General features: G+C 39.4%; 1 protein-coding gene across 1 annotated transcript in view; it reads right to left on the bottom strand.

Annotated features, from left to right (window-relative positions):
- Window positions 1-18,547: 18,547 nt before the first annotated feature.
- Window positions 18,548-23,885, bottom strand: part of LOC143275198 (calpain-5-like) — a 100,959-nt gene continuing 95,621 nt past the window's right edge. The window contains exons 12-13 of the mRNA XM_076579168.1: window positions 22,265-22,401; window positions 18,548-21,911 (exon numbers count right to left, since the gene is read on the bottom strand). Coding sequence (XP_076435283.1) covers window positions 21,717-21,911; window positions 22,265-22,401 — 332 coding nt within the window. The 3' untranslated portion in view covers window positions 18,548-21,716. The remainder of the gene's footprint in view (window positions 21,912-22,264; window positions 22,402-23,885) is intronic.

The raw sequence follows: 23,885 nt of genomic DNA, 5'->3' as shown, positions 1-23,885 counted from the left end.
ATACCAATCACTCGTCCTCAGTGTGATCGACTACGGACTTGGGCTAACAACACCATCTCAAAGCAATCTCTAAAATTAGAAAGAGTTCAAAATGAAGCTATGAGGTTGATCCTTGGAACAACAAAAGACACGCCCACAGAAACCATGCAATACCTGCTTGACCTTCCTTCAGTGCAGGCCAGAAACAAGTTAGAACAGGTCAAGACCTACTTCAAAGCATTAGAAAACCCTCAAAACCCACTGCATGACGCAGTCAAAGAACCAAAAGGCAGCCGTCTAGGACGAGGAAGATCATGGATGGGGCAAGCAGAAGACACAATCCAGCTAGTATGCCGACTACAAGACCTGAAAGAAACAAAATGGAAAAACAGGGAAGAGAATGCTGCCTACAAAGTCACAACCTTCCAGCCTAATGATGGAAGTTGAAGCTGTGAAACATGCCCTCCCGTGGCTATCGTCCATCCATACGCCCGGAAACCAACATGCCATGATTCTAACCGACTCAATGAACCTCATACAGAAAATTGAAAACGGAATGGGAAGCCCAGAGTGGCATAAGGCAATGCGCAACTTTCAGATTTAAAAAAACTCACATGGTCATACTGCCCGGGACATGCAGGAGTTAAGGGAAATGAGCGAGCTGACAGACTTGTTGGTAACGCAACATCAACGAGCGGCCTACATCTAGGAAAATCGGAAATCCTCAGAAAAGTCAAAGAATATCAAAAAGAACAGGTACAAGGCCATCACACCATCGATCGCCTCAAAGAAATAAAAGCAAAGAGAGGGAGCGGCCGTAAGTCTAACATGAAAGGTAGAGCACGATGCTTTGCAAATCAAACCAATATCGGCATCATTTCCAAACCAACATTACGCAAATTTCTTCAAAACGGAACAGAGTCTCTGTGGGCTTTTCCAAATACAATAGACTGAGCAACACACTAGACAGTTCTTGGCATCAGAGATCTTTTCCCATCCGTCTTGCGGCCAATCAGTGGCAGCCTCTGTGCGTGTGTGTATGTGTGTGTATGTGTGGGTCTGTGTTTTTGAGTGCGTTTATGCATGCGCGAGAGTGTAAGTGTAGCGTATATGGATTTGTCCGAACGCAGTGACGCCTCCTTGAGCTACTGAAACTGAAACTGAAAACTGAAGACATCAACTGAATTGACGGTGAATGTCATGGCACAGTACTGGCTTTAAAAAAATGTGAATTCATGTGTGTGTTGCATGGTGAGTGAGTGTGTGTGTGTGTGTGTGCGCGCGCCTGTGTGTGTGTCCTTATGCTGGTTGATTTGGTCTTCTTTCTTGACTCTGTTTTAAAAATATTTTCATGTTCTTAGTGTCTTCTATGAAACTGACAATCTGTTTCCAATGCAATCTTGCATGCGAAAGGATGCTGACACAAACAGATGAAGCATGAAATGAAGAACATTCTAAATAAATGTGACTGAAAACGTTGCATCAAACAAACATCAAAACTATTTGGTCCCGTTTTCACGCGCCCTACGTGAGGGTAAAGCATTGTAAAACGTATACCGAGGGTGTAAAACACGCTCTGGCATATATTGCGGTTACCCTTACCCTTGCCCTGTGGATGTTGGATAACCTGTCCCGTATTACGACGATATGAAGTAAGACTTTCCAGATATGGTACCATTACGACAGGGATGTGAAATAAACTGTCCCGTAAACCGAAGATGTGAAATAAGCTTTGGCACACGTTGTGGTTGTGAGATGACCTTTCCCTTACAACAGGGATCTGAAATATCCTTCCCATTGTACCGGGGGTGTGAACCTGTATTACGACGACATGAAGTAAGACTTTGCAGATAGTGTACATCTGAAATAGCCTTTCCCTTACTACGATCATTTGAAATAACCTGTCCTGTATACCACAGGGATAGGAAATAACCTTTCTCCTTTATTGCATGAGAAATATCCTTTCCCATATGCCATGGTTGTCAGATAACTTGTCCTTTAGCCCAGGGATGTGAAATAAACCGTCATGTAATCCGAGGATGAGGAAGCTATGGTACTAGATCTGGTTGTGAGATGACCTTTCCCTTAAAACAGGGTTCTGAAATAACCTTCGCCGAGTACCGAGGGTGTGAAACAAGCTCTGGCATAGATTCTGCTCGGGTCATAACCATTCCCGTACTATGGGAATGTTAGATAACCTGTCCCGTATTACGACGTTAGTAAGACTTTCCAGATAGGGTACATGTGAAACAGCCTTTCCCTGACCAAAGTGATTTCGAATGAAATATCGCTTCCCATATGCCATGGATCATTTTTTTCTTTTCCCCGGACTTTCTTGGGTCGACCACCGTTTTATTTTGTATATAAATTCATTATGTCAATTCAAAATATTTATTAACAGAAAAAAAGAAAAGAAAAAAAGAGCAACAAAAAGAATACAGTGAACATAAGCACAATAAGCACATAATACACTATCAACTTAAAAATGTGACAATAATCAAAAGCAATACCCTGCATTCCATAACTGTTATTGTCCCCCCCCCCCCCCCCCACTTACTTATATATGTATATATATATTTTTCTTTTTCCCTTTTCTTTAAGATTCATAAGGTATTATATATCATATCGACTTCTAATTCTGAAATGCTGTTCAAAGATCAGTTGTAATTTTTTGTTTGTTTGTTTTGTTTTGTTTGCAATACACATTTTACGTATCAAAATAATATGGTTTATACGTTTGCTATATCTATCATCTTGAATTCCAAATAAAATGTCTGTGGGATGTAATTTCATACACTTACCAGTACTTCCAAAAAATTTTTTCCAAAGTATTTGCACAGTTGAGCATTCATAGTTGCATTCAATTTTACCGGGTCTACTACTTTCATTTTTTTTAAGAATAATGTTTGTTGGATATATATTATGACTTTTTCCACTGCAATTCATGTAAGCGTACTTCTTTCGTTGCTTTCCTATGTGAAATCCATGTATTATGATTGAAAGAAAAGTCAAATTTCCACTTCCAAACTGATAAACATGTAGGTCTATAGTTGTACCTTTAGTTCTACTTTTAGGATATTTCTTTATTTCTTTTAGTTTTGCATTGAATGCATTTGCATCACAAATAAAAGTTTCAGTATACCCCAGTGGTAATCCATTGTTTTGTATCCAGGTCTTCCACTGTAATGGAACTGCGTTGTATACAGCATTGTATTCGAATATTGTGATTCATTTAGCCTGGTTCAATGAAAAAGCAACCTCATTTAAATCTAGAAGTCTTTTTTCTGTTTTATATATTATGTCCTTTATCTGTTCTATTCCACTGTCTATCCAGTTTTCAAAACATGGAACATTACCTTTATATTGCATATTGTTATTGTGAAACAATATCTGATTGCGAAAAAAATTATGGATGTTCACTTCTTCTCTTGTCACTACATCTTTGCTGTTTAAATATGTTGTGATTACATCCGACCAAAAATCGTACTCTATTTTGAGTAAGTTTCCCTCTCTAATTCCTAGAACAACAGCTTTAATGGTCAGAGTTTGTGCTCACAAGAAACAGGAGGGGAACATGCTGACAGAAACAAGACAGTAATCCAAACGCCGTGCAATTAACGGATTATGCCTGTGCCACGTGAAGTCCGTGTCAGTAAGACCTGTTGTCAGAAAATGTCTTGAAGAAATAATTTCAGATTTGTCATGAGGGAGACCAGATACTATATCTAGCTCATTACTGAGTACACAGCTGAAATCACCAAGAACTACTAGACTATCATTCAGCTAGTATTTCTCCCAAATTTTTTTGAAGAATGTCAGTTTCTCGTTTTAAATTGGTAGGTGCATGTAAATTTACTATTGTAATATTGTGTTTTTCATTGGATACAGTAACAATCAAGAGGGATTTGAAATAAAATGTCCCGTATACAGAGAATGTGAAATAACCTTGCCACACGTTCTGGTTGTGAGATGACCTTTCCCTTACGACAGGGATATGAAAATAAACCTTCCCCGTCTACCTCGGGTGTGAAACAAACTCTGCCATATGTTTCGGATGTGTCATAACATTTCCCTTGCAAAGGAGATGTTAGGTAACATATCCCGTGTTCCGACAAAATGAAATAAGACTTTCTAGAAAGGGTACGTGTGAAATAGCCTTTACGTTACCACGTTGATTTAAAATAACCTGTCCTACATATCACGGGGATATGAAATAACCTTTCTTGAACATATCTGATGTGAAAAATCCTTTCCCATCTGCCATGGATGTTAAGTTACCACAGGGATGTGAAACAAACTGTCCCGTTAATCCAGGATATGAAATGAGCTGTGGCACGCGTTGTGGTTGTGAGATGACCATTCCCTTAGATAACCTCTCCGGTATTCTGACAATATGAAGAAAGACTTTCCAGAAAGGGTGCATGTGAAATAGCCTTTCCTTTTCCACGATGATTTGTAATAACCCGTAATACATACCATAATAAGCTTTCTCGAACACATTTGATGTGAAAAATCCTTTCCCATCTGCCATGGATGTTAATTTACCACAGGGATGTGAAATAAACTGTCCCGTAAACCGTGGATGTGAAATAAGCTTTGGCTAATAACAGGGATCTGAAATAACCTTCCCCTTCTACCGAGGGTGTGAAACAAGCTCTGGCATACATTCCGGTTGTGTCATAACATTTCCCTTACAATGGGGATGCTAGATAACCTGTCCCGTATCACGAGAATATGAAGACTTTACAGATGGGGCACATGTGAAATAGCCTTTCCCTTACCACGATCATTTGAAATAACCTGTCCTGTAAACCACAGGGGTAAGAAATAAGCTTTCTCGAACATATTGCATGTGGAATATCCTTTTCCATATGCCATGGATCTCAGATATATATGTGAAATATATTGTCCGCTAAACCGAAAATGTGAAATAAGCTTTGGCACACGTTCTGTTAGATAACCTATTCTGTATTACGACGATATGAAGTAAGATTTTCCAGATAGGGTACATTTGAAATCGACTGACATAACCTTCCGGAGGGTGTCCCGTATTCGAACGATATGAAGTAAGACTTTCTAGAAAGGGTACATGTATCCCTTACAACCATGATTTGAAATAACTTGTCCATTACCACAGGGATGTGAAATAAACTGTCCCGTAAACCGTGGATGTCAAATATGCTTTGGCTTATAACAGGGATCTGAAATAACCTTCCCCTTCTACAAGCTCCGGCATATATTCCGATTGTGTCACAACATTTCCCTTGCCAAGGGGATGTTAGATAACCTATCCCGTATTCTGATGATATGAAGTAAGACTTTCCAGAAAGGTGCATGTGAAATAGTCTTTACGTTACCACGGTGATTTGTAATAACCTGTAATACATATTACGGGGATATGAAATAAGCTTTCTCGAACATATTGTATGTGAAAAATCCTTTCCCATCTGCCATGGATATTAGATAACTTGTCCATTACCACAGGGATGCGAAATAAACTGTCCCGTCAATCCAGGATGTGAAATAAGCTGTGGCACACGTTCTGGTTGTAAGATGACGATAAGCTGTCCCGTATACCGACGATATGAAGTAAGACTTTCAAGAACGTGTGCATGTGAAATAACCTTTCCCTTACAACCATGATTTGAAACAAAGTGTCCTACATACCACAGGGATGTGAAATAAACTGTCCCGTCAATGAAGGATGTGAAATAAGATTGGGCACACATTGTGATTATGAGATGACCCATTCCATTCAACAAGGATCTGAAATACATGGCATATGGAAAAGGATATTTCACACTTCCCTGTATAATGACTGTGTGTTATAACATTTCCCTTACAATGTCAGATAAGCTGTCCCGTATTCCGACGATATGAAGTAAGACTTTCCAGAAAGGGTACATGTAAAATAGCCTTTCCATCACAACCATGATTTGAAATTTGCTGGATCTAGCAGTTCCTGCTTGCAGACGAGCAAGTGCTTTGCTATGAGAACTCAAGACAGGCCGAGCACTTGTATGAACTGTATTGATGCTGCGCTGGTTATGATCTTGTGTGTCCATGATTTCTGCATTTTTTCACATGACAATCTGTGTGTGCATGTGCGTCCGTGCTTTTTCCTCCTTGCATACAAGGTTGTGTGTGAAAGTGTGTCCATTTTTTTTATTATTATATTTTTTTAAATAGTTTTTGTGTGCTTTTTTCCCTTGCCTACAAGGTTGTGTGTGTCAAGTGTGTGTGTGCGCGCGCATTGTGTATGCGACATTGTTATGCCAATGGCAAATGTGTGTGTGTGTGTGTGTGTGTGTGTGTGTGTGTGTGTGTGTGTGTGCACATCAGCTGAAAAAGAAAGTGATTTTCCCTTTTTATTACAGGAATTCAGGTTACAACATAGAACTACCTACCCCCTTTTGAATCTGGAGTCTGGAAAAACATTTTTATGTTCTTACTGTTCCCACTCATATTTCAACAAAATTTAATTCGAGTCTGCAAGAACCAACTCAGTTAATGGTAACACTTCAATATTTATTGCAATGACAACAGATATTGACAAAAATGCAAAGCAAAAAGTAAATCAAACCATTGCACAGAAATTTCATAAACAAAAACCAGTAATACACTCATACAGTATACATTTATTATACACATATGCACAATGAATATGGTTAGTATGTCAATATGCTGGATTTGACCATGTTAATTGTACTTTTTTTTTTTAATCACACAAGTTGTACCATGTGAAATAAACTGTGGTACACGTTGTGGTTGTGAGATGACGATAAGCTGTCCCGTATTTCGACGATATGAAGTAAGACTTTCAAGAAAGTGTGCATGTGAAATAGCCTTTCCCTTACAACCATGATTTGAAACAAAGTGTCCTACATACCACAGGGATGTGAAATAAACTGTCCCGTCAATGAAGGATGTGAAATAAGATTGGGCAACATTGTGTTTGTGAGATGGCCTATTCCTTTCAACAAGGATCTGAAATACACTTCCCTCTATAATAAGCTGTCATATATTCCTGTTGTGTCATAACATTTCCCTTACAATGTTAGATAAGCTGTCCCGTATTCCGACGATATGAAGTAAGACTTTCTAGAAAGGGTAATCCTTTTTCATCTGCCGTGAATGTTAGATAACCTATCCATTACCACAGGGATGTAAAATAAACTGTCCCGTAAACCGTGGATGTGAAATAAGCTTTGGCACACGTTGTGGTTGTGACATGACCTTTCCCTTACAAGAGGGATATGAAAAAACCCTTCCCCGTCTACCTAGGGTGTGAAACAAGCTCTGCCATATGTTTCGGTTATATCATAACATTTCCCTTGCCAAGGAGATGTTAGATAATCTATCCCGTGTTCCGACGAAATGAAGTAAGACTTTCTAGAAAGGGTACGTGTGAAATAGCCTTTACGTTACCACGTTGATTTAAAATAACCTGTCCTACATATCACGGGGATATGAAATAAGCTTTCTCGAACATATTTGATGTGAAAAATCCTTTCCCATCTGCTACGGACGTTACGTTACCATGGATGTTCGATAATTTGTCCATTACAAGCATCTGAAATAAACTTCCCGTATAATGAGGGTGTGAAATAAGCTCTGGCATATATTCCGGTTGCGTCATAACATTTCCCTTACAATGGGGATGTTAAATAAGCTGTCCCGTAATCCGACGATATGAAGTAAGACTTTCTAGAAAGGGTACATGTGAAATAGCCTTTCCCTTACAACCTTGATTTGAAATAACTTGTCCATTACCACAGGGATGTGAAATAAACTGTCCCGTCAATCCAGAATGTGAAATAAGCTGTAGCACACTTTGTGGTTGTGAGATGATCTTTCCCTTACAAAAAGGATCTGAAATAAACTTCCCTGTATAATATGGGTGTGAAACAAGCTCTGGCATATATTCCAGTTGTGTCATAACATTTCCCTTACCATGGGGATGTTAGATAAGCTGTCCTGTATTCCGACAATATGAAGTAAGACTTTCCAGAAAGGGTACATGTGAAATAGCCTTTCCCTTACAACCTTGATTTGAAATAACTTGTCCATTACCACAGGGATGTGAAATAAACTGTCCCGTCAATCCAGAATGTGAAATAAGCTGTAGCACACTTTGTGGTTGTGAGATGATCTTTCCCTTACAAAAAGGATCTGAAATAAACTTCCCTGTATAATATGGGTGTGAAACAAGCTCTGGCATATATTCCAGTTGTGTCATAACATTTCCCTTACCATGGGGATGTTAGATAAGCTGTCCTGTATTCCGACAATATGAAGTAAGACTTTCCATAAAGGGTACATGTAAAATAGCCTTTCCCTCACAACCATGATTTGAAATTTGCTGGATCTAGCAGTTCCTGCTTGCAGACGAGCAAGTGCTTTGCTATGAGAACTCAAGACAAGCCGAGCACTTGTATGAACTGTGTTGATGCTGTGCTGGTTATGATCTTGTGTGTCCATGATTTATGCATTTTTTCACATGACAATCTGTGTGTGCATGTGCGTCTGTGCTTTATTCCCCTTGCATACAAGGTTGTGTGTGAAAGTGTGTCAATTTTTGTTGTTGTTTTGTTTTGTTTTTTTAGTGTGTGTGCTTTTTTCCCTTGCCTACAAGGTTGTGTGTGTCAAGTGTGTGTGCGCTGTGTATGCGACATGGTTGTGCCAATGGCAAATATGTGTGTGTGTGTGTATGTGTGTGCGCGCGCGTGTGTGCACGCTTTTTTTTTTTTTTTTTTTTGGTGCACATCAGCTGAAAAAGAAAGTGATTTTCCCTTTTTATTACAGGAATTCAGGTAACAACATAGAACTACCTACCCCCTTTTGAAGCTGGAGTCTGAAAAACATTTTTATATTCTTACTGTTCCCACTCATATTTCAACAAAATTTAATTCGAGTCTGCAAGAACCAACTCAGTTAATGGTAACACTTCAATATTTATTGCAATGACAACAGATGCATAACTGCAGCAGTATATTGACAAAAATGCAAAGCAAAAAGTAAATCAAACCATTGCACAGAAATTTCATAAACAAAAACCAGTAATACACTCATACAGTATACATTTATTATACACATATGCACAATGAATATGGTTAGTATGTCAATATGCTGGATTTGACCATGTTAATTGTACTTTTTTTTTTTTAATCACACAAGTTGTACCATTCCGACTGAACATTAAATACAAGTCAATGTGTGTGTGGGGAAGTGGTCTTGTGGCTGGGGGGATGTGAGGTGTGAGTGAATGTGTTTTTATTAGCATGTGTGTGTGTAATATGTGCATGTGTATATGTGTGTGTTAAGAGGGTTTTCTTTCTCTTTTATTATGCTCAATTATGAATTTGAAAAGAAAAGAAGAGCTTTGGATACAAAGTGCTGCTGGCAGTGATTTTCATTATATACATATCAAAATATATAAAAGTTTTACGAAATAAGCTTAGATTTAAGTTAGCAATACTGGTTAAATTTTGAACACTCATAAACAAGAACTTGTCTAGCTTTTCAAAGGAAAATGTAAACCCCAAAGCTTCCAAACAGCGAAAAGATTCACTTTACCCTTGACTTTATCACCATTCAATTTTCTGTTGTTTTTACATGAACAATGTCTCTCTTGCACAAGTAAACCTTTGGCTCAGATGTAAAGTTATAATGCATTCTGAAGTGAACTTTTGCTTCTGTGTACTTGCAAAACAAGCCATTTAAGAATAGAATCTGTGCAATATATTGATCCCTCATCTTCAAATCAATGCATTTGAATCTGTAAGTAATTACACAATTTTCCAGACCTGTGTGTGTGTGTACAAAAAAAAAAAAAAAAAAAGAACAAGAACTTTAATCTCCAGGCCTCCGGCCCCTGAAAAGAGGTCAAAAGTACACAATATGGCGATCACGCAGCGACAACAAAATGTAAAATACACACTAACTTAAACCTGTAGAATAAAAGTGCTTCTTGTGCATAGTAAATTAATTCTGAATTTCTTCATTGCTGTCAAAGAATTCCTGTCGTACCTTCAGGGCATTAAATATATAAACGCTGAGTTTATGAATACTGCACACAGAACCATTCTTCAGCAAGTGAACATACGATTTACCTTCAGAGTTCACATGTTTTTGTTGCAGGTTATTGTAAAGGACACAATTGTTTATAAAATGGTTTTCATCTTCGACCACGTTACAATGTTCACATGCGTAATTTGAATTACAGTTGAATGTTCTCCTGAAAAATGATCCATTTATTGGAGGCATACCAAGCTGTAATTTTATCAAACAGTCCTTAAAACAATTTTTATCCACCAAGTCAAAATATTGCTCGCACTGAAAACCAGGTTTAAACAGTCTGTAGTTATGATATATATCTTTAGACATTACTGACTCGTACCATTCTTGCATAAATATATCTTTCATTCTTGTGCAAAAAAAGAAGAAAAAAAAGAGAGACAGACATTGAAATGTACAGATGGACAAAGAGACAGACATAGAGATGTACAGATGGACAAAGAGACAGACATTGAAATGTACAGATGGACAAAGAGACAGACACAGAGATGTACAGATGGACAAAGAGACAGACATAGAGATGTACAGATGGACAAAGAGACAGACATTGAAATGTACAGATGGACAAAGAGACAGACATTGAAATGTACAGATGGACAAAGAGACAGACACAGAGATGTACAGATGGACAAAGAGACAGACATAATATGAATGTATGGCTGACAGGTAGAGAACTGAATTATGTTAACTAATTATGGCTGTATGGCTGACAGGTAGAGAACTTTGAATTATGTTAATTATGGATGTATGGCTGACAGGTAGAGAACTGAATTATGTTAATTATGGATGTATGGCTGACAGGTAGAGAACTGAATTATGTTAATTATGGATGTACGGCTGACAGGTAGAGAACTGAATTATGTTAACTAATTATGGATGTATGGCTGACAGGTAGAGAACTGAATTATGTTAACTAATTATGGCTGTACGGCTGACAGGTAGAGAACTTTGAATTATGTTAATTATGGATGTATGGCTGACAGGTAGAGAACTGAATTATGTTAACTAATTATGGATGTATGGCTGACAGGTAGAGAACTGAATTATGTTAACTAATTATGGCTGTATGGCTGACAGGTAGAGAACTGAATTATGTTAACTAATTATGGCTGTATGGCTGACAGGTAGAGAACTGAATTATGTTAACTAATTATGGCTGTATGGCTGACAGGTAGAGAACTGAATTATGTTAACTAATTATGGATGTATGGCTGACAGGTAGAGAACTGAATTATGTTAACTAATTATGGCTGTACGGCTGACAGGTAGAGAACTTTGAATTATGTTAATTATGGATGTATGGCTGACAGGTAGAGAACTGAATTATGTTAACTAATTATGGATGTATGGCTGACAGGTAGAGAACTGAATTATGTTAACTAATTATGGATGTATGGCTGACAGGTAGAGAACTGAATTATGTTAACTAACTAGAGATGTGCCGGTGCTTCGGCGCCGGCACTCCGCCCACTCAGAATGACGTGCCGTAGTGTAGGATTCGGCAGATCGCAGAATTTTTTTTCATACACTCAGCCATGTTCAATTAAAGGGAAACTAATCAGGCTGTCTTGAGGGATCAGTCTAGGAAAAACTGAGTTATTTCCCCTTGACCATTAACTGCATGAAAGGCTTTTTTTCTAGACTTTTCTAGACTGGGTGAATGGTCGATCTTTTCATAACCAATATGGCGGCCGAGACAAATGTACTCCCTGCGTGAGGCTGTCGAAATTGTGACAGAAGAAGGGTCAGACACTGAACGTGACCTCCTTGACACTGGTGACGAATTCTCTGATGATTTTTCTGATGATGACATTCAGTTGGTACCAGATGATGATTTTGAAAGCGACGACGAACCTTTGCTGACTGACCCCTACGATGCTGAGACAGAAATCGACAGTGACACTAGTGATGGCCATACTGCAAGACAAGATGACTTGATGACTGTAGATATTGACGATGAGGAACAAGAGTACTTGTATGAGTGGGTAAAAGACCTGACAAACTTCCCATTGGCTGCACCTTTCACTGGGACCCCAGGACTCTCACTAACTTTCCAGACACGTCCACTCCTGTTGAGGTGAGTGTGTTTACAATTTGATACTTTGCTAATTTATTTCTTGTGTAAATAATGTTGATTTCTACAATTTTTAATGAATAATTTGTATATATTAATGTAAAATTATCATTTTCTGAGTGTGCACTTATTAAATTGTGTGGGTGTGTGTCTGTGCATGGGTGTGTCAGTGTATTATGCATGGGCGTCTGTGCGTGTGTGTTATTTATACTGTCACTCCTGAATTATTATGCATGTTTTTGCTGTGTAATATTACTGATGTTTATTTTGCATTTGTTTTTTGTTTGTTTTTTTTCCCCTTTTTTTGCAATACATGCAAAAGCTTTTCTTCTTTTTTTCTTCTTTTTTCCTTATGACAGCATTGTCTGTTACAGAAATTCAAAACACTTTACACACATGAGGAGATGATCTGCCAGACACAGGAGCAGACATGGGGAGACTGAGGCCAGGCAGTCACTGGCCTGCTAACATTCCACCCACCAAGGAGCAGCAGACCAGGAAAGCACAGAGAGGGTGCAAGGTGTGTTACGCCAAACGCAAAGTACAAACACAAAGCACAAGAGATAAAAAACGCACACAAAAAAGCCACCACAATCATGTGCAAACAGTGTAAAGTGCCCCTCTGTGCTGTTCCATGCTTTGAGGTGTTCGACACAGTCAAGGACTACAGCAAATAATAATCTAGCTGCAGCAGAAAAGTGTAAATAGTTTTCTTTTTTTTCAAGTGATGGATTTGTATGGTTTTTCTTTTTCTCTCTTTCCAGTGTTGTGATCTGTTTTATTTTTTCAACAGTATGTTGTGCAATATTTGACTTCAAACTGATTCACAAGAATCAGGGTGTAGAGTTATGTCCCTTCCAGGCGCATGCGCAGGGTTACTGAGTGACGAAGACAACCATCAACAAAGACCTGGGGAGTCTGCTCTGGCTGCTCACGGACATTACATGGTGTCAGAAGCAACTGAAGAATAGAAGAATCCTGAAAAGGGAGGCGGATACGAAGAATAATACTGAGAAGAAGCTGCTGAAGAATAGAAGAATCCAGAGAAGAAGAAAACGATGGAACCGACGTCACGAAACGAGCCAAGGGGACAACAGACAGTTTACGGCAAACGTTCCAGCACCAGACAAAATGTGCCTGGAAGGAAATTTGTCACAAAACTGGAAGCGTTTCAGGAGACAATTCGAGAATTATGCCATTGCAAGTAGACTTAACAGAGAAGAAGACCAAGAGTACCAAGTATCTGTTTTTCTTGCTGTTTTTGGACCTGATGCATGTGAAATATTTGACAATCTCAAGTTTGATGAGGAAAATGACAAAAACGATCTAAAAAAAAGTCATGGAAAAATTGCAAGATTTCTTTGTGGGAGACACACGTGAAGCTTTTGAATTGTATAAATTTCACCTCAGAAAGCAGGAGACATCAGAGTCACTCGAAGCATACACTGCAGCACTCAGAAAGCAGGAGACATCAGAGTCACTCGAAGCATACACTGCAGCACTCAGAAAGCAGGAGACATCAGAGTCACTTGAAGCATACACTGCAGCACTCAGAAAGCAGGAGACGTCAGAGTCACTTGAAGCATACACTGCAGCACTCAGAAAGCAGGAGACATCAGAGTCACTTGAAGCATACACTGCAGCACTCAGAAAGCAGGAGACGTCAGAGTCACTTGAAGCATACACTGCAGCACTCAGAAAGCAGGAGACGTCAGAGTCACTTGAAGCATACATTGCAGCACTCAGAAAGCAGGAGTTATCAGTCACTTGAAGCATACATTGCAGCACTCAGAAAGCAGGAGACATCAGAGTCACTTGAAGCATACATTGCAGCACTCAGAAAGCTGGCAAAAACGTGCAACTTTGATAAACTTGAAGAAAGACTTATCAGGGATCAAGTGGTTGTAGGAGTAAGAGAAGGTGGTTTGAGACAAAAACTCTTGGAAGACAAACATTAGATAAGTGCATGTCAATTGGAAGGGCACATGAAAGTTCCAAACAACAGCTGCAGTCAATGTCAGGTGAAGGAGATTTGTCACAAGTGCAACGCCTGTTCAGAAAGAAACAAGGAAACAGCATGAACTCAAACCAGTGAAAAACGTCAACAGGAAAATTCTTCAAGAAAATGCATAAGATGTGGAAAATACCCATCACATAGTCGGCAACAAGAATGCCCAGCTAAGGAAGCAGAATGCAGAAAATGCAACAGGAAAGGTCATTATGCAGTCATGTGCAGAACAAAGGCTGATGTGAAATATCTTGAAGATGAAGATGGCAAAATACTTGGCACAGTCACAGAAGAATCAGCAGTGTGTGGTGCTGTGAACTGGCATGCTGATGTTCAGGTTACTACCAAGACACAGTCATTCTGTAAATTTCAGAATAGACACTGGTGCAGATGTGACAGTAGTGCCTGATAAGTTCTTCAAGAAGAACTCACCACTGATACAGAAGACTGACAAGAAATTGTTTGGGCCTGGCCAGAACAAAATCAACGTGATTGGCAGAGTCCATGCTACCTTAGCAGTAGGTAAAACATCATCAGAGGAAGAACTCTATGTTGTAGGTGATCTGAAGGAGCCACTTTTGGGGAGGCCTGCAATTGAAGCACTGAAACTGATTGAAAGGGTCAACTCTGTAGACAAAGACCATGAATACAAGCAAGAATTCCCAGAGCTATTTACAGGCCTAGGGAAAATGAAGAATGTCTACACAATCAGACTGCAAGAAAATGCTCAACCATTTGCAATCTCAACACCCCGCAGACTACCCCTTCCCATGAAAGAAAAAGTTCAAGAAGAACTGAAGAAATTGGAGGAACAGGATATCATCCGCCCAGTGGAGACACCCACTGACTGGTGCGCACCAGTCGTAGCAGTACCAAAACCAAATGGGAAAGTGCGACTGTGCATCGACTTCACAAAGCTCAATGAAAGAGTGCGTCGAGAGAACTTTCCACTACCCACAACAGATGAACTGCTAGCCCAACTGGATGGTGCCACAGTGTTCACTAAATTGGACTGCAACAGTGGATTTCACCAAATACCACTTCACCCAAACAGTCAGGAGCTAACTACCTTCATTACACCGTTCGGGCAATACTGTTACAAACGTCTGCCGTTTGGTATCAGCTCAGGACCAGAGGTTTTTCACCGAGAGATGACACGCATCCTCGAAGGAATACCTGGAGTCATCTGCGACATCGACGATGTTCTTGTCTTTGGGAGAAATCAGCAAGAACACGATGATCGACTGAAGCTTGTTCTACAGATGAAGGAAGCTGGTGTCACACACTCAATGAGAAATGCAAGTTCTCACAGGACTCAGTGAAATTCCTGGGCCACATGATCTCCAAGGAAGGAATCCAGATGGATCCGGAAAAAGTGCAAGCCATTTCCAACCTCCCAAGACCAGCAAACATATCAGAATTGCGCCGGTTCCTGGGAATGGTGAACCATGTTGGAAAATTTGCATCGCACCTGGCTGACACAACAAAACTACTGAGAGATCTGCTCAAAAAAGAGACAAATTGGATTTGGGAAGAGCTACAAGAGAAAGCCTTCCAAACAGTGAAAAAGCAGCTGAGCTCAACACTGGTGCTTGCACACTATAGTCCAGACAAGCCAACAAAAGTCTCAGCAGACGCATCATCATACGGATTAGGTGGCGTACTACTTCAGAAAGAAGAAAATGACTGGAAGCCAGTATTCTACGCCTCAAGATCTCTCACACCAACTGAACAAAGGTACGCACAAGTTGAAAAAGAAGCCTTGGCAGTGACTTGGAACTGTGAAAAATTTCAAGACTACCTGTTAGGACTGTCAAAATTCACAGTTGGAACAGACCACAAACCACTGTTGGCACTGTTGAAAAGATGCTTGATGAACTGACCCCAAGGATACAGAGGTTCCGCATGCGCCTGATGCAGTTTTCATACAATATTATCTACACTGCAGGAAAAAACCTGTTGACCACAGACACGCTGTCAAGGGCTCCTGGATCTAAACAGGAAACCTTCATGGAAGACGAGACAAATGCCTTTGTCGGTGCACTCATTGACAGCATTCCTGCAAGTGATGCAAGGCTGGAAGAGGTTAGAAAGAAGCAATGCTCTGAAATCTGCAGTCAAGTCATGAACTTTTGCAAATTAGATCACTGGCCTGAAACAGCGAAAAAGGACGTCAGTCTGCGACAATACTGGTTTGTACGCCAAGATTTGACAGTTCAGCAAGGCTTGTTGCTGTTCCAGAGTCGTCTGGTGATACCGGCTGAACTGCAAGAAGAAATACTTCAGAGACTTCACCAAGGACATCAAGGAGTGGTGAAATGCAGGGCATTAGCTCGAAGTTGTGTGTGGTGGCCAGGACTCTCAAAGAAAATCGAAGAAGTCGTTGGTACCTGTGCAACATGTGAGAAAGAAAGAAAACTTCCACCAGAACCTCTACAGCCAACCAAGACCCCAGACTACCCATGGCAGAAGATAGCTATGGACTTGTTCGAACTGAATGGACACACGTATCTCATAGTAGTTGACTACTATTCTCGGTGGATAGAGACTGTGTACCTGAAGCAGACTACATCAGTAGCTGTCATTAATCCATCTTTGCAAGATTTGGAATTCCAGAAATAGTTCTATCCGACAACGGTCCACAGTTCAACTCGCGAGAATTCCTGAAATTCTCACAGGACTACACTTTCACTCATCTGACTAGTAGTCCCTATCATCCACAAGGGAACGGTGAAGCAGAAAGGGCTGTTCAAACTGAAAAATCTCCTAAGGAAGACTACTGACCCTTACATTGCCCTTCTTAACTACTGTACAACTCCTCTTCAAAATGGCTACAGTCCGGCAGAACTGATGATGAGCCGAAAACTCAGAAACTGTGTGCTTACAATGCCCAGTCAATACATTCCCTTCAAACCAGAAGTTGAGAAATTCAGGATGAAGGATGAACAATTCAGGAACCAGCAGAAACATTACCATGATCTGCGACATAGAGTGAAAGAAGCCCCACAACTCTCAAATAGACAACCTCTGAGGGTGAAGACTCCAACAACCAAAGAAGCAGTTGTGGCCAAAAATGTTACACCTTGGTCTGTTGTTGTTCAGACTGAACAAGGTCCTCAGCGCAGAAACCGCACTCAACTTCGTCGAAGAAGTTGGAACCAGAAAGCAACGCAGCCTGCAACGCCGAGAGCAAAAACAATTCTTCCACAGCAAAACCTGGAGACTCGCGTTGAAATGAACAGTGAAGAGCTAGCTGAAGAAAGGACTACCCCACAACTCCATCAACCAGAGGAGAGGCCTGACAACCTGCCTTTGGAACAGAAGGATCAAAAGACAATATACACAACGTCAGGACGAAAAGTGAAAACGCCTCAAAGACTTGATCTGTGAAGAACAGAAGGGTCAAAAGACAATGTACACAAAGTCAGGACGAAAAGTGAAAACGCCTCAAAGACTTGATCTGTGAAGAACAGAAGGATCAAAAGACAATGTACACAACGTTATGACGAAAAGTGAATGGAGTTCAATTGTTGAAGTTTAGAGATAAGTGTTTCTGCTAAACAGGCTTTAGAATAAGGTTTTAGAATTTGCCAAAGACTAATGGAAAAACAAACAATGCTTAAATCTAATGCATGCTTTCTGCTAAGAAAGGGAGATGTAGAGTTATGTCCCTTCCTGGCACATGCGCAGGGTTACTGAGTGACGAAGACAACCGTCAACAAAGACCTGGGGAGTCTGCTCTGGGCGCTCACAGACATTACACAGGGAACCTTACTGTGTGAGAAAAGCATCTTATACTGCCTTGTGGATTACCTGATGGATATGACATGCCTGGTGAGTACAGTATACCTATTTTTCAATTTTTTTTTCCAGTATTTAGTGACATAATTTAAAATATTAAAAAAATATTTAGCAGCATTTAATGAGAAAACTGTTTTAAAATGTTAAAAAAAGAGATGGTAAACTTTCTAATGATATATAATTTGTATGTCTTTGTCACTGTGTGAAAGTGTGTTGAATTTTTCAAATATGCCCATATTTGCCCGTCACAGTAAAACTACATGCACTATTTAACTATGTCTCCATAGAGTTAAACTGCGGAATAAGTGCTGAACTTGATAATAAAATCACAGTGTTTCAGTATTCTCATCCACACACCCCAACATTTGAAAAAAACATCCAAATACAATAAACATTGAAATCTAAAACAAAAATTTGCTGGCTTGTTCAAGTCCAATCAAAATAATACTGATGTCGGTGAAATGTAATACAAATAAAAAATACAAAGAACAGAAATAATATTTTACAGCATCACACATGCACATATTCGCTAGGGAAACTTTACCCTCTAACCTAGTGTGCGTACACACACACATACACACACATATATACACACTGACTCACACGCACACTGTGTGAAGGGTTATTTAATATCACATATGTTTCCTTACCATTTTTGTATGTCGTGTATTGCAATACGTAAATATGGGCATCTGTTTCACGGTCTGGAAGTTAGTGTGATGTTGCTTGTTGGTAATGAGAATAGCTCGAAATCCTGTTTTATAATTATTTTCATGAGGACAGCAACAAGCTGAGGGGAAGCTGTGGACAGTGCATCCCACAGAGGGGCCATCACATTCGCTGGCAGATTCTCTCTAGTCTGCAACATTTCTGCATTGATTGTTTCAGTTAATTATCTGATTTGATTCTTGTTTTCGTTTTTTCAATGAATTCAGTACAAATTTCTAGTTATGATTATGTCTCATAACAATACTTAAGTGCTACTGAAACTACTGAAAATGAGGATTCATAAAAAAAAATTATGTAAAAAAAAGAAAAAGAAAAAAAGTTAGAGAGAAAAAAAAAGAAAAGAAAAAAGAAAAGAATGGGTTTTTGTTGTATTTTTTTTTGTCAATGAAGAAGGCATGTGAAGCACTTTTGTCAATGAAGAAGGCATGTGAAGCACTTTTGTCAATGAAGAAGGCATGTGAAGCACTAAACAAACAAAAAAGCGGGTGCTCCATGACCTGCATGGAACTGAGGAGAAAAAAAAAGAAAGAAAAAAAGAAAAAAAAAAGAAGAAAAAGTCCAATCAAAATTCCACAATACTGAATAACATGCATGAGATTTACAATATTTCGGCTGATTTGCTGAAATCAAATAAAAATACAATGTAAAATCTGAACAAGGTAAAAACAATGCATTTCACAAAAGATGAAAAGCAAACCATCTGAAGGTGTTTATAAGGCACAGACCTGAAGTGCATCAGAGCATACTTTATATGTGTGTCTATCACACACACACACACACATACACACAAAACAAAGCCATTTTATATACTTAACTATTTGTGTTTACAACTAAGAATAACTTTTAAATCACTTGTTCTAATTTGTTACCATTTTCACCAAATAAAAATGCAAAAGATTTTTAAAAGGAAAAAGAATTCAAAACTCAATACTTGTTTTGAAACAAGAGAGAAAATGTGAACAAGTGAATACTTCTGCAAACAAAAGAAAAGAAAAGAAAAGAATGTGCTTGTACAGGATGCTGATGTCTAAACTGAAATGATCTCATGACACATTTGCTTTCAAATAAAAAACCCTTCCCCATAAAAAAGGCAGATAAATCTTCCAAGATACCATCATGTACAATTGGTGCAAAAGCCAAACAGTTACACCATTGGACTTTGAATCAGAGAGTCCAGGGTTGAATTTCTGGTCATGGTGTATGGTGGGTAAAGGGTGGAGGTTTTTTCAATCTCCCTGAACCCCTTCATCTGTATACGCATGCAGAAGATCAAATACAAACATTAAAGATCCTGTAATCTATGTCAGCATTTGGTGGGTAATGGAAACAAGAACATACCTGGCAAGCAACCCCCTGCTCCAAAAAACAGTATGACTGCCTACATGGCGGGGTTCAAACGGTCACACACATAAAGCCAACTTGTACATATCAGTGAACATGTGAGTTGCAGCCCATCAACAAGTGGGGAAAAAAATCATGTAAATCAACACATTCTGAGAGAAAAAAGTTTGTAAAGCATGAAATGCAGAACACAATGAAAAACATTCTTGTAATATGTTATAGAAGTGATCACAGGCAGAAACAAAATCAATACAAAAAAAGCATATGTTAAGTGAGAAAGCTGCAGAAAAGAAATCTGTATTACATGTTCTATAAAAAGTACATGAATAGCAATGAAAGAAACACTGAGAAACACAAAGCCTCCAGAAGTTGGGAAAAGCCCATCATTTGAGCAACCACTTTAAAAGGATGCAACAAAGGCAGTGACTAGTTGACAGTGTCTTTGATACTGGTGAGAAACTTTGTACACCTTTGTGAATTAGTTCTGCAGGTGGTTTCATTTGAGATGGTGAGAGCATGATGCAGGTCAGGATTCAGATATGCTGAGGACATGCTGGGTGGTCTCCCTTCGTTCATTCATAAAATGTTCAGCTGACCTTGCATAGTTTCTGATCAGGTGTCCCACAAATCACTCATATGGAAATTCTAAATGCAGTATTAAATAAACAGATGATATGAGCATGTCCAATTATTACTTTTGCATTGTTTTGTCAGCATTATTCACAGTTGTATTTCTTTTTGTCTGGATTATTCAAAAGCATTTTTTTCATTTTTTTCATTAAAGACTTTTTTATGCACACATCCAGCAGCTCAATAAGATTATATTGCAAATTTCATCTTGTACATTTTATCATGTGCCCTTGAAAAGTTGGATTCAACTAGAGTTGGCAAAGTAAGTGGTTTTAGAATGTATGTCTAATGCTGACTGATTTCAGCCTGTTCGTTTCTCTGGCACCTGTGCCATCTCACAGATTTTCAGTCTCTCTCATAAGATTCCCCAAATGACCAGCACTCATATCACCCTAAAAAGTCGAGCACCAAGACCATCAGTTAGACATTTACAGTAGCCTCCGAAACATCAGGGTATCCCGATAAAAATATCTAGCACCCAGACCATTACTCAATGTTCATTGGGGATGTTCCCTGGGCTGGCATTCTATCATAATGCCACAGTGTGTAGATATGTCTGGTGTAAACTTACCATGCACAGACATCATTTTATCTTCAAGAGTTCAGTGATACCACAGTAATGATAGAAAAAAGTGTTAATAGTGAGGCATATTTCAAGACTTCTCTTCAAGATGTTTGATATACCACAGAGGCACTGTAGGTCAGACAGAAATTTGTGCCATATGTGTGGCACATTTGAAGTAAAAAAAATTTTGAAGATACCACAATTAGATAGAAGTTAGTGCTCTGTGCTAAGTTTATTTGAAGACTTCCCTTACATTTGAGTTGCAGACAGATCTTTGTCACTCTGCAGACAGGTCAGAGATGTCTACCACATTTATGAGGTCAGCCACTTCAGACATCTTGAATGGAACGGATTTTTTCTTTCACAGACCTTTTCCACTCAGATCTCCTCAAAAGAATGCTGACTGCTTTAAAAATCAAAAACAACAACAACAAACACTTGTTATCATTCAAAAGAATGTTCCACGCTTTGATAAATATGACAGTAAAAGGACCGGTGTGTCTGTAGCACTGCTAAACCTCGGCCATGTTGGCTGTGTGTTTAACAGTAAGCCAGATGAAGCCAGAGTGCTCCTCCTTGCCATCAGGGTTGTTCTTGGTGAGGGAGTAGCGACGGATGATGTTGCCCCCTGTGTACTCCTCTGCGCGGGTCATAGGCAAGGTCAGTGACCCAAGGTGATAATCAGCCAGCATGTTAGAATCCCACACCTGTTGGGGAAAATGAAGAGGAAAGTATATGAGTAACACCAGCCGCCATGACAATGTTCTGATGACTGAGAAGATGTGGGTCTCAGCCCTAGCTAACAGCAGTGGGTTTTTCAGTCTGTGGCCAGTTCACACACACATCTTTAACTGTGGTGCAAACACATTACAAGATTACCTCATGATCACAGAAATAAACTGAAATTATCCCATTTTAACTTTCTTGAAGTCTAAAACAATAAGTTAATGGACGATAAATAAATCAAGCTACACTGTCATGATGAAACTGTTGAAGTCTAAAATTAAGACCCAAGTTAACAGATAACAACAACATAACAACACTGTGATGATCCTTATACCTCAATCTTGACATCCTCCAGTGGTTTCTTACGGTAGAAGGTGACTCGCTCCTTGAACTCTGGCTGGGACGACTTAGTGCTGATGGTTGTCCTGTACTGCTGGTCTTCACACATCAGTATGCAGTACACCTCTGCCTCTGGGGAGTGAAATATTGTATTTATTGCACTGAACTGCACTGCACTGCACTGTAGTGCATTGATTGTATTACATTTTGTCTCAACAGATTTCGTTTTGTGAACTTCAGGTCACTCTCCCTGGGCCAGGAAGAACGCAGTCCTGTGCCACCTCCCCCCATCCCCCAATCCTCCCCGCCCCTTCCCCCACCTCCTTTCCCAAATGTTTACTGCCTGCTACTGGTCCATAGTATTTTTCTCATCTTATTCATCCTTACATACCCTCACGCCAACTCTACTCTTTCCTGACACTCGCATGCTTTGGATCCCCCCTGCTGGAACCAAAATGTAAGCCAACGCAGTTTTTCATACCAAGCCCCCATTCTTTGGAATCAACTTCCTCAGCCTCTCTGTCACTCATCTTCACTGCAATCTTACAAAACCAGTCTGAAGACCCGCCTTTTCCCCTCCTGAATAATTCTCAACAGCTCATCCCTTTCCAGCATGAACTAAAATGACTATTAGTGAGTGAGTGAGTTTTGATAGTTTCAGAATTTGTTGGTTGTATTTTTGATTGTGTGTGTGTGCATGTGTGCTTGTGTGTGTTGTGGGTGTGTATGTATGTGTGGATGAATAATTTTTAATAATGTTTGGTATCTTGTGTTCAATTTTCCTTTTAGATATAGTATATTTTTACGTATGTGTTCTATTTGACAACGCCTAAGGCTTATTTTCAAGATAAGGCATAAATGTTCACAATAATAATATTTGTATTTCTATATACGTGCATTTTCCTACAGAATTTTGCCAGGGTCTACCCCTTTGTTGCTGTGGAATCTTTAAGATGCACTTGGTGCATGCTACAAACAGGACCTTAGTTTATCGTCTCATCTGAAAGACTGGAATCCAGACCTTGTGCGTGCGTGTGTGCGCTTTTGCTTGTGTGTGATGTGGATATGTGTGTGGGAAGAATTAATAATTTATGATAATGTCTGATATCTTATGTTCAATTTTTCCTTTTTTTATATCTTCGTGTGTGTTCTAATTGTAAACGCCTAGGGCTTGTTTTGAAGATTAGTCATCAATACTCATAATAATAACAATAATGATAATAATTCAAGGCCTAATGGAAGGCGAGAAAATATTGGTACATTCATGAACAAATGAACACCTCCTCTATCACAGACACAGAGTAAGATTCAGAAAGAGACAAACTCTGAAAGAGTGTTGTGACTCAGAGAAAAACTTAAGAGTGAGAGAGACCTATGAAAATGAGAGAGAGAAAGACTAGGAATGAAGGAAGTCTCAGAGAATGAGACAAAGATTATATGAGAAAGAGAGACAGTGTGTGAGAGTGGCACTCTTCAACCCTTGGACATATGGTGACCCTGAGAGAGACAGAGACATCGAGGAACAGAAAACTCATAAACCAAAACTTTATTTTCCAGTGATTGAGATTTTCAGCATGACCTATTCTTCCAAGAGGGGCAGAGTGATAGAGAGATAG

The sequence above is a fragment of the Babylonia areolata genome, chromosome 30 (assembly GCF_041734735.1).
Source record: "Babylonia areolata isolate BAREFJ2019XMU chromosome 30, ASM4173473v1, whole genome shotgun sequence".
Taxonomy (NCBI): domain Eukaryota; kingdom Metazoa; phylum Mollusca; class Gastropoda; order Neogastropoda; family Buccinidae; genus Babylonia; species Babylonia areolata.
The sequence above is the reverse complement of the archived record's forward strand: the minus strand, read 5'-3'. Positions and strand labels throughout refer to the sequence as shown.